The sequence below is a fragment of the Papio anubis genome, chromosome 2 (assembly GCF_008728515.1).
Source record: "Papio anubis isolate 15944 chromosome 2, Panubis1.0, whole genome shotgun sequence".
NCBI lineage: Eukaryota > Metazoa > Chordata > Mammalia > Primates > Cercopithecidae > Papio > Papio anubis.
The window spans coordinates 61,763,858-61,780,563 of record NC_044977.1 but is presented as its reverse complement, the minus strand read 5'-3'; the positions used below and the strand labels follow the sequence as shown (position 1 = coordinate 61,780,563).

The 16,706-nt window shown below is 38.9% G+C and overlaps 1 protein-coding gene across 5 annotated transcripts in view; it reads left to right on the top strand.

Annotated features, from left to right (window-relative positions):
* Positions 1-16,706, top strand: part of TRNT1 (tRNA nucleotidyl transferase 1) — a 30,855-nt gene that overhangs the window by 3,040 nt on the left and 11,109 nt on the right. For all 5 annotated transcript variants that reach the window (XR_643570.3, XR_001899677.3, XM_009200318.3 and 2 more), the window contains exons 3-4: positions 11,547-11,740; positions 14,808-14,946. Coding sequence is in view for 3 of the 5 variants with exons in the window: in XM_009200318.3 (XP_009198582.1) it covers positions 11,547-11,740; positions 14,808-14,946 (333 nt within the window). In the remaining 2 variants the exon portion in view is untranslated. The remainder of the gene's footprint in view (positions 1-11,546; positions 11,741-14,807; positions 14,947-16,706) is intronic.

The window sequence follows — 16,706 nt, the reverse complement described above, 5'->3', positions numbered from 1 at the left end:
AACCACCAAGATCTGTTTCTTTCCTAGGTATAAGTGCTTTCATGAGAACTGAAGGAAGAAGGAAATAGGAGTTACCTCCATTGTGCATGTTGCAAAACCTGTCTGGAAGGAGCATAGGAAATGGCTTTAGCTAAGCGCCTGACTCCAGTAGTTTCTTGCTGTTGCCACAGTTTTATTAGTATTGGTTCTTAATGTCGTCTACTGATGTTGCTATAAAGCAGCCACACAGTAGCATTGCAAAGCCTGTGGGAATTTTAGTAGCACCTTCATAAATATATTTAGTAGTATATGTAGAAATATGACCTAAACAGCACTGGCTATCTATTAGATTCACCTGGGGAGCTTTAAAACACATGCTGGGGTTCTACCTGCAGCCTACTGAATTAGAATCTCTGGGTGGGATGACCATCTATTTTTTTAGTAAAAGCTCCACAAGTTAATTCTGATGCAAGAAGATAGACGAACCATTACTTTAACATGACTCACCTTGTATTAGCTTATTCTCAAAGCTACTTTCCTGTTCTTGAAATTAGATGATGGCTTTTTAAGTATGTGCCAGAGATAAATGGCCCAGAATATGTTGATTCTTTTAGGTTCTTTTAGGCAGACTTTAAGTAGAGGGCTTAAATGCAGGTTTGGTTATACCGATGCTTCACTATCTTTTTTAATTGGAGAGAGTGAAAATTACTAAAAATTCACTGTCCAATAGAAATTTATAAACCCATATGTAATATAAACTTTTCTACTAACCACATTAAGAAGATAGGAATGGTAAAATAAATTTTAATAATTATTTTTAGTACATCTAATTTAATCCAATATATATAAGATACTATCAGTATGAATTTTGTATAAAAATTGTTAATGAGACCGGGCACAGTGGCTCCCACCTGTAATCCTAGCACTTTTGAGTGGCTGAGGCAGGTGGATCAGTTGAGCCCAGGAGTTTGAGACCAGCCTGGGCAACACAGTGAAACCCCATCTCTACTAAAAATAGGCAAGCATAGTGGTATGTGTCTGTAGTCCCTGCTACTTGGGAGGCTGAGGTGGGAGGATCACTGAAGCCTGGGAGGTGGAGGTTGCAGTAAGCCGAGATTGTGCCACTCCACTCCAGTCTGGGCGACACAGACCATGTCTCAAAAAAAAAAAAAATTATTAGTGAGATATTTCATATTCTTATTTGGAAGTCTTTGAAATCTGGCATGCATTTAATACAGCACATCTGAATTCAGACTCACCACATTTTAAGTGCTCAGTAAGTACAAGTGGCTACTGTTTGAATAGTGCAGATTTTGAAGCTCTGATTTTGGGTTGAGTTGAAGCTTTTTTCTTTCTGTGTATGCCCTTCACAGCCCCCAATTTTTCAACTTCAATTGCAAGAGGCCTCTTGGAAGAAGGAGTAGTAATTAACTCTTGATGGCCTAACTCAGGTCATTCTGCATTTTTTGGAAATAAGGTTCTAGATACTGATTACTCTAGTTTCTTGAACATCATTTTAACAAGTGTGTTTGACTTTCTAAACCTGACATTGAGAACTGGATTTTCTCCACCCTGAGAAATAAGGTCCTAAGGAAGTTAGAGCCTAAATGGTATGGTAAGGTAGAGGTGGTGGTTGCTTTCAGAGTCCTGTCCTTGAAGGACTAGCAAATGAGAACATGGATATATTCTAAAGTTGACTTTTTCTAGGCTACTGGAGAAGTGGCAAGAATGGAATCTTTTAGTGCAACGATTAACAAGTTAGAATGTCAAAGACTTGGGTGCCCTGGTAAAATGTAATGTTCTGTATTAAAACAAAGTGTACAAAAACACACAGCCTTTGTGATGGCTGCTGTATAGTGATACTTGGAGTTTAAATCCTGTACCAATTTTCAAATCTTAATAGCTGCTTTGCCATGTGTAAAATTAGTTTTCAGTATGTAAGAATATGAGAGACTAGAATAGTGTATTATTGTCATATCATAAGGGTTTTATAATTTGTCAGGTTATTTTATGTATCTTTCTTTTTGCTTCAGGACAATCACATGCTAGTGGCATATAAGATTATTTCTCAGCTGGCTGCAGTAGCTCACGCCTGTAATCCCAGCACTTTGGGAGGCTGAGGTGGGAGAATTGCTTGAGCCCAGGAGTTAGAGACCAGCCTGAGCAACATAGTGAAATCCCATCTGTACAAAAATAATAATAATAAATTTAGCCAGTTATGGTGATGCACACCTGTAGTCCCAGCTACTCAGTAGGCTGAGGCAGGGGGTTCCTTGAACTTGGAGTCAAGGCTCTGCAGTGAGCTGTGATGGTGCCACTACACTCCAGCCTGGATGACAGTGAGACCCTCTCTCAAAAAAAAAAGATTATTTTTCTGTCCTAGAGATGAGGCTGAAGTTCCCAATGCGGATGATTTTTGCCTGAGCTAACAGCATTAATAGACGAGCAAGGACTTCTTTGGTCTGTTGGCTGTTGTCTATAGGGGGTGATAGTGCTCAGTGTTATGTGATGTCAGAAGGCCATCATATTAAAATTTAGCACAATAGGAACAACTGATCACTCTCTTGAAGTCCGGAACTCTTAGAACAGATGGTCTGTTTTCCTGTAGTAATGCTTACACCATGTCTTCCCACTCATAGCTCCCACTCACTGCCCCTTACCCCACCCCAGCCTCCAGTTGTCAAAATTCAAAGCTGTAAAGGGAAGAAGTTCATGAAAATTTAATTAAAAGTTAACATTAAAAAGAGGTGACAATTATAAAAGTTTTCTGACATTAATGTATGGTCTTTTGAATTGCTAATAAGAATGATTAACAATTGCTTTCTATTAGATGTGGCATTTGGAGCAAATAAACACAGTTTGGGGATGATGAGAGTCTGCATTTCTTGACTTGACTTTTAGCTTAAGTTTGCAGTTAAATTTGGTTGCATTAGGTGTTGTTTTCACTGAATTATTTCATTGAACGTAGCTTGCAAAGTCTTTTGAAATGTTGACTGCATCCCTGTTTCTGTAAGATTGAAGATACCAGTAACAGGAATAAATACATCTTTAAGGTTGATAGTCCCTGCTGTTTTAGGCCAATGTGAAATTATGCTTTTCTTATAATTTTTATGACTGCTCTTTCATATAGACAGATAAATATGCCTTGATATGTCTTTCTCAATTGTCTTAAATGTTATTTTGAAAATCCTGAATGGCAAGTTTTTTGGAGTGGTTTAATAACATAGGGCTAATCAAAATGGTGAATATATTACTTTGAGTTCTGGATCTCTTTGTAATGCAGTTAACATACTAACTTTGAATTTATCATTTTATTTTAGTAAAGCCAGCATGAGAATCTTAAATCAGTAGTTATCTATGTAAATTAAGCCTTGACCTTCTTCATTCCATTATTTATAGTAGGTTCAAATGAACGTAAAACTTGCCCTTTATTTGCTTGAATTTCAGAACAGCTACTTGATACTGTTTTAAGAAAACTTTAAAAATCCCAATACTTTTCAGTGAAGTCATTCTTTTTTTTAAATAGCTAGAATATCCTAATTCAGTTTAATAATGAGCCAAATTGGTATGAAGATGAATAAGATAGGTTTTCTACCCTGAGAAGTGGGGAGACAAAGACATAAAACAGGTAATTTTAATATAATTGGTATGTATAAAGATACGCTGTACTAGACTCTTAGAAGAAATTCACCTAACCTCACCTTCAGGTGAGGCTTCCTAAAGTGAATCACAACAGATAAGTAAGAGTGAGCTATATCAATGTTTTCCAACTGGGTAGTTACCTCTTAGTGGGCCATGAAGTCAATTTAGTGGTCATGACCTGTATTTAAAAAAAAGAAAGAATAGAATAGATTGCATGATATGAAGGGCAGATTTTCTTTTATGATACTTTTGTTTGCCATGTAGACATACAAATTTCAGTGACTGCTATGTGAATGTCTTAGCGTGGGTCATGGGCCAAGAAGTGTGACAGCCAGCCACTGAGCTAGCGTAAATTGGGGAGGTATTTCAGCGAAGTGACTCACACAAGCAAAATTATGGAGGAAAACTACGGGGAGAGTTTGGTGCAGACAGCTGGTGCAGGCAAAGTGTGATGCAAAGTTTAGCAAGAGATGAGACAAATAGGTCGTGGAAGCCTTTGGATATAGCACTGAGGAATTTGGGTACTGTGTTGTGGGTAGTTAAAAGGAGCAGTTAATGCATAGCATAATTAACCTGGTGTTTTGGGTACTATGTTGTGAGTAGTTAGGACGAGCAGTTAATGCATAACATAATTAACCTAGTGTTTTAGATCCCCAAGTCTGGATGGTGGAGGCTGGATTTAAGGGACACGACGTGGTCCTGGAAGTGGGCCTTGATGGGAAGTGTGGCATTAGGGGAATATGAGCACTTCTTCTTGGGGAGAGCTTGTGGAAAAGATATCCTTAATTAAGTTAAGAGGGTAGAGGGAGGGAGCATTTGTTTTTTGTTTTTTGTGTTTTTATTATTATAAGTTCTAGGGTACATGTGCACAACATGCAGATTTGTTACATTTCCTAATGCTATCCCTCCCCACTCCCGTCTACCCACAATAGGCCCCGTTGTGTGATGTTCCCCTTCCTGTGTCCAAGTGATCTCATTGTTCAGTTCCCACCTATGAGTGAGAACATGTGGTGTTTGGTTTTCTGTTCTTGCGGTAGTTTGCTAAGAATGATGGTTTCCAGCTGCATCCATGTCCCTACAAAGGACATGAATTCATCCTTTTTTATGGCTGCATAGTATTCCATGGTGTATATGTGCCACATTTTCTTAATCCGGTCTGCCACTGATGGACATTTGGGTTGATTCCAAGTCTTTGCTGTTTTGAATAGTGCTACAATAAACATATGTGTGCATGTGTCTTTATAGCAGCATGACTTATAATGCTTTGGGTATATCCCCAGTAATGGGATGGCTGGGTCAAATGGTATTTCTAGTTCTAGATCCTTGAGGAATCGCCACACTGTTTTCCACAATGGTTGAACTAGTTTACAGTCCCACCAACAGTGTAAAAGTGTTCCTATTTCTCCACATCCTCTCCAGCACCTGTTATTTCCTGATTTTTTAATGATTGCCATTCTAACTGGTGTAAGATGGTATCTCATTGTGGTTTTGATTTGCATTTCTCTGATGGCCAGTGATGATGAGCATTTTTTCACGTGTCTGTTGGCTGTATGAATGTCTTCTTTTGAGAAATGTCTGTTCATATCCTTTGCCCACTTTTTGATGGGGTTGTTTGTTTTTTTCTTGTAAGTTTGATTGAGTTCTTCATAGGTTCTGGATATTAGCCCTTATCAGATGAGTAGATTGCAAAAATTTTCTCCCATTCTGTAGGTTGCCTGTTCACTCTGATGGTAGTTTCTTTTGCTGTTCAGAAGCTCTTTAGTTTAATTAGATCCCATTTGTCAATTTTGGCTTTTGTTGCCATTGCTTTTGGTGTTTTAGACATGAAGTCCTTGCCCATGCCTATGTCCTGAATGGTATTACCTAGGTTTTCTTCTAGGGTTTTTATGGTTTTAGGTCTAACATTTAAGTCTCTAATCCATCTTGAATTAATTTTCATATAAGGAGTAAGGAAAGGATCCAGTTTCAGCTTTCTACTTATGGCTAGCCAATTTTCCCAGCACCATTTATTAAATAGGGAATCCTTTCCGCATTTCTTGTTTTTGTCAGCTTTGTCAAAGATCAGATGGCTGTAGATGTGTGGTATTATTTCTGAGGACTCGGTTCTGTTCCATTGGTCCATATCTCTGTTTTGGTACCAGTACCATGCTGTTTTGGTTACTGTAGCTTTGTAGTATAGTTTGAAGTCAGGTAGCGTGATGCCTCCAGCTTTGTTCTTTTGGCTTAGGATTGTCTTGGCATTGCGGGGTCTTTTTTGGTTCCATATGAACTTTAAAGCAGTTTTTTCCAATTCTGTGAAGAAAGTCATTGGTAGCTTACTGGGGATGGCATTGAATCTATAAATTACCTTGGGCAGTATGGCCATTTTCACAATATTGATTCTTCCTATCCATGAGCATGGTATGTTCTTCCATCTGTTTGTGTCCTCTTTTATTTCACTGAGCGATGGTTTGTAGTTCTCCTTGAAGAGGTCCTTTACATCCCTTGTAAGTTGGATTCCTAGGTATTTTATTCTCTTTGAAACTATCTTGAATGGGAGTTCATTCATGATTTGGCTCTCTGTTTGTCTGTTACTGGTGTATAAGAATGCTTGTGATTTTTGCACATTGATTTTGTATCCTGAGACGTTGCTGAAGTTGCTTATCAGCTTAAGGAGATTTTGGGCTGAGACAATGGAGTTTTCTAAATATACAATCATGTCATCTGCAAACAGGGACAATTTGACTTCTTTTCCTAACTGAATACCATTTATTTCTTTCTCTTGCCTGATTGCCCTAGCCAGAACTTCCAACCCTATGTTGAATAGGAGTGGTGAGAGAGGGCATCCCTGTCTTGTGCCAGTTTCCAAAGGGAATGCTTCCAGTTTTTGCCTATTCAGTATGGTATTGGCTGTGGGTTTGTCATAAATAGCACTTATTATTTTCAGATACGTTCCATTAATCCCGAATTTATTGAGAGTTTTTAGCATGAAGGGCTGTTGAATTTTGTCAAAGGCCTTTTCTGCATCTATTGAGATAATCGTGTGGTTTTTGTCTTTGGTTCTGTTTATATGCTGGATTATGTTTATTGCTTTGCGTATGTTGTGTTGCATCCCAGGGATGAAGCCCACTTGATCATGGTGGATAAGCTTTTTGATGTGCTGCTGGATTTGGTTTGCCAGTATTTTATTGAGGATTTTTGCATTGATGTTCATCAGGGATATTGGTCTAAAATTCTCTGTTTTTGTTGTATCTCTATCAGGCTTTGGTATCAGGATGATGTTGGCCTCGTAAAATGAGTTAGGGAGGATTCCCTCTTTTTCTGTTGATTGGAATAGTTTCAGAAGGAATGGTACCAACTCCTGCTTGTACCTCTGGTAGAATTCGGCTGTGAATCCGTCTGGTCCTGGACTTTTTTTGGTCAGTAGGCTATTAATTATTGCCTCAATTTCAGAGCCTGCTATTGGTCTATTCAGGGATTCAACTTCTTCCTGGTTTAGTCTTGGGAGAGTGTAAGTGTCCAGGAAATTATCCATCTCTTCTCCAGTTTATTTGCATACAGGTGTTTATAGTATTCTCTGATGGTAGTTTGTATTTCTGTGGGATCGGTGGTGATATCCCCTTTATCATTTTTTTATTGCATCTATTTGATTCTTCTCTCTTTTCTTCTTTATTAGTCTTGCTAGCGGTCTATCAATTTTGTTGATCTTTTCAAAAAACCAGCTCCTGGATTCGTTGATTTTTTTTGGAGGGTTTTTTGTGTCTCTATCTCCTTCAGTTCTGCTCTGATCTTAGTTATTTCTTGCCTTCTGCTAGCTTTTGAATGTGTTTGCTCTTGCTTCTCCAGTTCTTTTAATTGTGATGTTAGGGTGTCAATTTTAGATCTTTCCTGCTTTCTCTTGTGGGCATTTAGTGCTATAAATTTCCCTCTACACACTGCTTTAAATGTGTCCCAGAGATTCTGGTATGTTGTATCTTTGTTCTCATTGGTTTCAAAGAACATCTTTATTTCTGCCTTCATTTTGCTATATACCCAGTAGTCATTCAGGAGCAGGTTGTTCAGTTTCTATGTAGTTCAGCGGTTTTGATTGAGTTTCTTAGTCCTGAGTTCTAGTTTAATTGCATTGTGGTCTGAGAGACAGTTTGTTATAATTTCTGTTCTTGTACATTTGCTGAGGAGTGCTTTACTTCCAACTTTGTGGTCTATTTTGGAATAAGTGTGATGTGGTGCTGAGAAGAATGCATATTCTGTTGATTTTGGGTGGAGAGTTCTGTAGATGTCTATTAGGTCCGCTTGGTGCAGAGTTGAGTTCAATTCCTGGATATCCTTGTTAACTTTCTGTCTCATTGATCTGTCTAATGTTGACAGTGGGGTGTTAAAGTCTCCCATTATTAATGTATGGGAGTCTCTCTTTGTAAGTCTCTAAGGACTTGCTTTATGAATCTGGGTGCTCCTGTATTGGTTGCATATATATTTAGGATAATTAGCTCTTCCTGATGAATTGATCCCTTTACCATTATGTAATGGCCTTCTTTGTCTCTTTTGATCTTTGATGGTTTAAAGTCTGTTTTATCAGAGACTAGTATTGCAACCCCTGCTTTTTTTTGTTCTCCATTTGGTAGATCTTCTTCCATCCCTTTATTTTGAGCCTTTGTGTGTCTCTGCATGTGAGATGGGTCTCCTGAATACAGCAAACTGGTAGGTCTTGACTCTTTATCCAATTTGCCAGTCTGTGTCTTTTAATTGGTCTATTTAGTCCATTTACATTTAAGGTTAATATTGTTATGTGTGAACTTGATCCTGTCATTATGATATTAGCTGGTTGTTTTGCTTGCTAGTTGATGAAGTTTCTTCCTAGCATCGATGGACTTTACATTTTGACATGTTTTTGCAATGGCTGGTACCTGTTGTTCCTTTCCATGTTTAGTGCTTCCTTCAGGATCTCTTGTAGGGCAGGCCTGGTGGTGACAAAATCTCTAAGCATTTGCTTATCTGTAAAGGATTTTATTTCTCCTTCACCTATGAAACCTAGTTTGGCTGGATATGAAATTCTGGGTTGAAAATTCTTTTAAGAATGTTGAATATTGGCCCCCACTCTCTTCTGGCTTGGAGAGTTTCTGCCGAGAGATCTGCTGTTAGTCTGATGGGCTTCCCTTTGTGTGTAACCCGACCTTTCTCTTTGGCTGCCCTTAACATTTTTTCCTTCATTTCAACTTTGGTGAATCTGACAATTATGTGTCTTGGAGTTGCTCTTCTCGAGGAGTATCTTTGTGGCGTTCTCTGTATTTCCTGAATTTGGATGTTGACCTCCCTTACTAGGTTGGGGAAGTTCTCCTGGATGATATCCTGCAGAGTGTTTTCCAACTTGATTCCATTTTCCCTGTCACATTCAGGCCCACCAATCAGATGTAGATTTGGTCTTTTCATATAATCCCATACTTCTTGGAGGCTTTGTTCATTTGTTTTTACGCTTTTTTCTCCACACTTCTCTTCTCGCTTCATTTCATTCATTTGATCTTCAATCGCTGATACTCTTTCTTCTAGTTGATCCAGTCGGTTACTGAAGCTTGTGCATTTGTCACATATTTCTCGTGTCACGGTTTTCATCTCTATCAGTTCTTTTAAGGTCTTCTCTGCATTGATTATTCTAGTTATCCATTCATCCATTCTTTTTTCAAGGTTTTTAGTTTCTTTGCGCTGGTTACATAGTTCCTCCTTTAGCTCTGAGAAGTTTGATCGACTGAAGCCTTCTTCTCTCAACTCATCAAAGTCATTCTCCGTCCAGCTTTGTTACTCTGCTGGCGATGAGCTGTGTTCCTTTGGAGGGGGAGATGCGCTCTGATTTTTTGAATATCCAGCTTTTCTGCACTGCTTTTTCCTCATCTTTGTGGTTTTATCTGCCTTTGGTCTTTGATGATGGTGACGTACTGATGGGGTTTTGGTGTGGGTGTCCTTTCTGTTTGTTAGTTTTCCTTCTAACAGTCAGGACCCTCAGCTGTAGGTCTGTTGGAGTTTGCTTGAGGTCTACTCCAGATGCTGTTTGCTGGGGTATCAGCAGCAGAGGCTGCAGAAGATAGAATATTGCTGCACAGCGAGTGTTGCTGTCTGATTCTTGCTCTGGAAGCTTCGTCTCAGGGGTGTACCCTGCCGTGTGAGGTGTGAGGTGTCAGTCTGCACCTCAGTTGAAAATGCAGAAATCACCCGTCTTCTGTGTCACTCACGCTGGGAGCTGGAGTCTGGAGCTGTTCCTATTTGGCCATCTTGGGCACGCCCCCGCATTTGTTATTTTTAAGCAAATCATTTTAAGGAGTCTACAGAGAATGGGGCTGAAAGATGTGGGAAGAATAGGTAGAAGAGGAGTGTGGGCAGGATAGAGAACAGAAGACGTTGAGGTAGGGACGGAGGATTATGTTCTGAGTTGTGATTAGAGGTGCTGGAACTTTGATGTATGATGAGTTTATTTGAATGCTCGTGTCACTGCCCACTAGCCAAAGACCAACAGGGACACAAGTTGGGTTGTTACTCCTGGCAGTGAGGAGCAGCATGCTGAGTGAGGAGTAGCATGCTGACCCTGGAGAACCCAGAGGTATACTCAGTAAGAGGGCTTTAGAAATGACTTCTTATAGGAGTTGGGCTTGTATTGGGTCATTTTGGAGAGCATTTAAGGTAGCAGAGCTTTGCAGTAGGTTAGATGCTCTCAGGAAGCAGAAGTAATTCTCTGATTGGGTGTCTTAATAATGCTTTCCTAGAAGTTGAGTACAGTTGTGAGACTAAACCTAATTGGTAAGGCACAGTCACTGTTACCAACTATTGTAGGGTGTATCATGGACAGTGTTCATGTTTTGTGTATGTTTAGGTGATTACAGAGTTGTCTTGATCGATCCATCATGGCACAGAATGGGCTTGTCTAGATATTGATGTTTTGTGAAATTGTTTCTGTTCCACAGGACCCCAGGACCTAATATTGTGACAGGCCAGCTCCTGGATGCCATTCTCACTAGGTTCCATGTGGGCATATGGATATAGTTATAGTGGATTTTGCCTTATCCTGTACATATAGAGGAGTCAGCTATATACTTGCTTATAGTTGTTCAGTGTCCAAACAGTTCTACCTAGAGCACAGATAGGAGTTGATTTTAGAATTATATACAGATCATTTCTTGAAGGACTTTTAGCTATAAACATTTATCATAAGTGGTATAGACTAATGTTGTCTGATAGTTTGATGCATGAACATCCTGCCTCAACATCTATTTATACACACAGAGAAATAAAAGAACATGTTACCATTTCTAAAGTATGCACATAAATGGGGAAAAGAAAGTAGAATTGCTTGATTTACTTTTTTCTTTTTTTTTTTTGAGATAAGGTCTTGCTGTGTCACCCAGGCTGGAGTGCAGTAGCACGATCATAGCTCACCGCAGCCTTGAACTCCAGGGCTCAAGCCATCCTCCCACCTCAGCCTCCCAAGTAGCTGGGACTACAGGTGTGCGCCATTGAACTTGGCTATTTTTATTTTTTGTAGAGTTAGAGTTTTTGCTGTTTGCCCAGGCAGATCTTGAACTCCTGGGCTCAAGTGATCTTTTTGCCTCAGCCTTCCAAAGTATCAGGATTACAGGTGTGAGCCACTGCGCCTAACCTGCTTTAGTCTTTAGTAATACTTCAAATTTGTATTGATCACTTTGAGGCATTGTGGAATTCTGAATTATCTTCTGAATAAGCAAAGGAAAATTCTGCAAGTTCCCTGTTTCCCGTTGGTCCTCAGAGGCACTCTCCTGAAGACAAGTCTTTTTACTTCTTTGGGCCTTGTTCTCATTTTTCCTAAGAAAAGCCTCAGTTAAATGAATCTCTGCTGTTCCAACTAGATGGAAAAGCCTCGTACTTTGTGGTTAAACACATTGAAATAAAGAACTTGGGAATAAAAATCTTTTTTTCTCTTACCTCAGAATTATTTGTCAAAGAGAATCACGAATTAAGAATAGCAGGAGGAGCAGTGAGGGATTTGTTAAATGGGGTAAAGCCTCAGGATGTAGATTTTGCCACTACTGCTACCCCTACTCAAATGAAGGAGATGTTTCAGTCGGCTGGGATTCGGATGATAAACAACAAAGGAGAAAAGCACGGAACAATTACTGCCAGGGTGAGTCCAAAGTTTGACAGTTAATTACATTGCTTTTTTGGTAATTTTTAAAAACTTAATAATTTTCTCTAGTTAAGAGCAAATAACGAAAAGTCAGTCTCTTCTACCCCTGTCTGAAACCCTGCAGTCCTCTGTTCTTGCAGTCATGTTTAAGTTTTATGTTATTTCTCCATTTCTAAAAAGACCTTTGTATACTATGGTGTTTACTTTTTAGTTTTTACTATCGCAGTTTTAAGATGTGTTATGTATTGACTTTCGATGAGGGAAGATGATTTAGCTTTCTTACCACACCCTTCTCAACAACAAGCACATGTAATTCTCCTACTTCTATCTTCCTAGTATATTTATATCATAATTTTTGGTTAAGTCAATATTCAGGGTTCACGTTTACGACTCTGTGTTGTTTACAGCCAGATTGTGGAGTATATTGTGATTACATTTCATCTATTGGCATGGTTTTTAATTTTCCTGCAGTTAATAGCATTTTTCTTTTACATAGCTTTCCATGTACCACTAATTTATTCCTGCACTCTGCCAGAACTGTAGAGTTCCTCTCAAAAGATTTAAACACATTACATCAAGTTTCAGTTGTGTTTTTGAGAAACATCTTACCTGGTGCTGTCTTCCTGCTCCAATATGGACTTTTAGGAATTTCCTTGGCCTCTCTATTTTGTTAGATCTCCTGTTTCCTGGGTCCCATGTGCTGTTCTCTCTTGGCTTAAGCCCTCATATTAATAATCCAATACCTGAGGAAGCCTTACACGTCTGAAAATGTGTTTATTTTACCTCCACACTGGTTTGATAGTTACGATTATAGAATTCTAGACTGGGAATAATTTTTACTCGGAAATTTAAAGGTATTGTTTTCTAGCTTCCAGTACTGCCACTAAGTCTAGTTCCATTTAGATTTCTCTTTTGTTTAAAAACCTGACTGCCATTATTTCCTTTTGGAAGTCTTTCTGATCTTTTTATGTCTAATGTTTTTCATTTCAAGATGATATAACTTGTTTTGGATAATTTTCACTTATTGTGCAGGCCACTTAGTGGGCCTTCTTATGTGTCTTTCATAATTTCATCCCTTTTGTTAAATGTTTTTTCCTTTGGAAACTCCTATTATTTGGATGCTGGATTGCTGGGACTGACCTTCTAGTTTTTTGTTTTGTCTTTATTTTACGTTCTCCTGTCTTTTACTTTCTATGAGAGTGCCTTAACTTCGTCTCCCAGTCATTGTATAATACTAGCAAGTTCTGTGGTCTTGTAGAATTTCAAGAGGTCTTTCTTAGTATATTTCTTTGGAAAGCTTCCCGTTCATGTTTCAGATGCAAGATCTTTTATTTCTCTTAGGATATCTACTATAGTTATTTTGACAATGTCTTTGTTTCTTCTGAGTTTTTTCTTTCATGTTGGCTTTCTTTAAATATGGGTATTCTTTGGCTCTGCCTTTATATTTGGGTGATGCTGTATACTTGAGGGCTTTATTGTAGTTTTGCATGGGAAGTGTCAGCCAGTTGGGACTCCCAGTGTAAGTCTCAGTAGGAGTTTTCATTAGGAGAAATCAGAGAAGAATACTCCAGTATTATGCCAGGGAATGAGCCTGATTGTTAGCATCTTGAAACCAAGTAGGGAAAGGGATGAGGGTCATGTTAATTTTCACTTTAATTTTGTTTTCATTATGATGCTTCATTCCTATGAGCATCTGTGCCTGGTGAAACAAGTTCTGATTATTTTTGGTTCAACCTTTCTAGAGGGTCAATCCCTGGTTTTCGGCCTCGTTAAGGGAGTCATTCTAGGTGTGTCTGATTATTTCTTAAAATGAGTTTCAAACAGTTTTCCTATTTCAAACCTTACCGTATTCTTTGCCTTCAGAGATACGTGTGCCTCAAATTCTTGAGTTCTGGAATTCTATAGTGAGAGACAGATGTAGCTTGTATCTAGAGAAGAGTATGTATGAAATTGAGAGAAATCTTACAACAGACTTCTGGTGATCATGAATGGCTTTCACTTCCTAAATGAAGACATTCTTAACTCTTGGCACATAAAACACTTTATTCTCTACTCCTAAATGCTAATATGCTGTCTGTCAAATATACTTTCTCTTTTACATATATTCCTCTTTCTCCACCATGCCTTTGGTCATCTTTTCTCTTCATTTGAAATTTTCCTGCCACACCTGCATGTACAAACCCTGCTGCTTTTTCAAGGCTTGGCACAGATGCCACCCTATCACGAAGTTACACAGCTTCCCTAGCTGGAGGTAGTCTGTCTTCCTATGATAGAGGTAACTCTTTATGTTAATTTATTTCTTTCTCTTTTGAGACAGGGCCTCACTCTGTTGTGCAGGCTGGGGTGCACAGTGTGATCTCGGCTCACTGCAGCCTCTGCCTCCCGGGCTCTAGTGATCCTTCCACCTTAGCCTCCCAGGTAGCTAGGACCACAGGCATGCACCACCACACCTGGCTGTTTTTCTTTGTATGTTTGGTAGAGACGGGGTTTCACCATCTTGTCTAGGCTGGTCTTGAACTCCTGAGCTCAAGTCATCCACTTGCCTTGGCCTCCAAAATCCTGGGATTACAGGCATGAGCCACCACCCCGGCCTTTATTTTAATTTCCCTGGGAATTATCAGTAAGGGAGTTACAGGATCTGTTAACTGTACTTACTGTTTATCAGTCTTTTGCTCAATGGCATATGTTCCATAAATTGACATTCACCTCTTTGCAAACAGGAGCTATTAAAAGTATTTCAGATAATAGCTTGATTTGAAATTGAAGAACATTTTTGAGGGTTTCTCCACATCACCTGGCAGAGGTGACATGTTTGTATGTTAAACTCATCTTTTTTAATCATGATGGATATTTTAAAAAAAAATCAGTCTTTGGATCTGTTTTTGAATGACGTGGATATCTTTCTGTTTCAATGTTTAGATATGGTAGTTGATGTTAAAAAGACTATAACTGTCAGGGCTTATAGTACCATCTCTTTATAAAGACAAAAACTTATTGTTTTTCAATTCAGTAGTATGGAAACCGAATTTAAATGACAACAAAAACACCATGTATTTAATTGCAGCTTCATGAAGAAAATTTTGAGATTACTACACTACGGATTGATGTCACCACTGATGGAAGACATGCTGAGGTAGAATTTACAACTGACTGGCAGAAAGATGCGGAACGCAGAGATCTCACTATAAATTCTATGTTTTTAGGTAATACTTGCAGATAAAACCATATTTTGAGTCTATCAGAATGCCTTCTTTTCAAGTAAAACCTACATTCTGGAAACGTTATTCAACTTCAGAATTCGCGTTAATTTCTTCTAAGAGATGGTTTAGCAGATTGCTTAAAAGAATAGACTCTGGGCCAGGTGCGGTGGCTCAACGCCTGTAATCCCAGCACTTTGGGAGGCTGAGGCGGGCAGATCATGAGGTCAGGAGATTGAGACCATCCTGGTTAACATGGTGAAACCCTGTCTCTACTAAAACTACAAAAAATTAGCCGGGCGTGGTGGTGGGAGCCTGTAGTGCCAGCTACTCGGGAGGCTGAGGCAGGAGAATAGCGTGAACCTGGGAGGTGGAGCTTGCAGTGATCCAAGATCACACCACTGCACTCCAGCCTGGGTGATAGAGCGAGACTCCGTCTCAAAAAAAAAAAAAAAAAAAAAAAAGACTCTGGAGCCAAAATCCTTGGGGTCAGATTCTGACTCCATCACTCACTAGCCACAAAACAAAAACGTTAATTAATATTGGCTTCCGTTGTACAGCCGTTGTGAGGTTTAAGAGTTAATAATTATAAATGCTCAGAACAGTGCCTGACACATGTACACATTCAGTCAGTGCTAACTTCTTAACTGCATCTGAACAACATTAACATTTCAGGGAAGGAAAATGCACACACGGTACATGTACACACTCCACACACACACCCAGGATCATTCTTTTTCCTTTGCACTACCTTTCATGCATGTGTATTCACTCTTTCTTCTGCTTCCCTGGCAAACAATGGTGAATGACTTCAGCACCTTTTTTTACTGCTGAGCCTACACACAACCTCAGATTCTTTTTTAGCATTGTTTTCTAGCAGTCATCAATAATCAGAGTCAGTATGTAAGATGAAACCTATTTATTTCAGCTTAACTTTTATGTTTAATGAAAGCACTGGGAATTATATGGGGGGTAGATATGAATTAGGTTAGTGTTTTGATACGTTACTGATGCATCATATGTTGTACTTTAAAGTTAAGACAAGCCCTTTATGTTTAAGATTTTGGATTAAAAAAGGATGAAACATCTGCTATTCATAACCTAGTTTGTAGCAACAATAGTGGTAAAAGGATGAAGTAATAGGATTTGCTTCATGCATGGATGGGCAAGAAGTTTATAAGCTAAGGTGGGATCTCTTGCTGATTACAGTAATGGCAGATACAATTTCTAGGGTACCTACTGGGTTCTAGGTACAACACTGGGTACCTGATATACTTTATTTCATTAAACTCGCAGAAAAACTTCATAAAGTGTGTTAAGCCCACTTGATAGAAGAGGAAACTTGAGACTGAGAGATACTAAGTGACTTAGTTTAAGTCATAGAGAACCATTATTTTGGCTTGTTTGCAAAGCCTAGGCAATATATGACCATAGAGAGCCCAATTGGTGCGTTTTCTCTCAATTAATATAGTCAGAGCTCCAGGTATTTATTTATTCTCATATTTACTCATAGAAGAAACTGCTCCAAGTAGTGCAATATAGAGAGTCTTGTCTAACTGACTTCTCATAAGCATACTGAAAGAGAGAAACCAACATTCTTTTTCAGTGTCCTAGTTTATAAAATAAAAGCTGTTCTTATTGGAACTATCATTTTCTGACATTTACTGAACCCTTATAACGTACCAGGCACTGTTCTAAGCACGTTATATACAATCTCCTGACAACCCTGCAAAGCAGATACTGCTATTTAACCGATGGTAACTTGC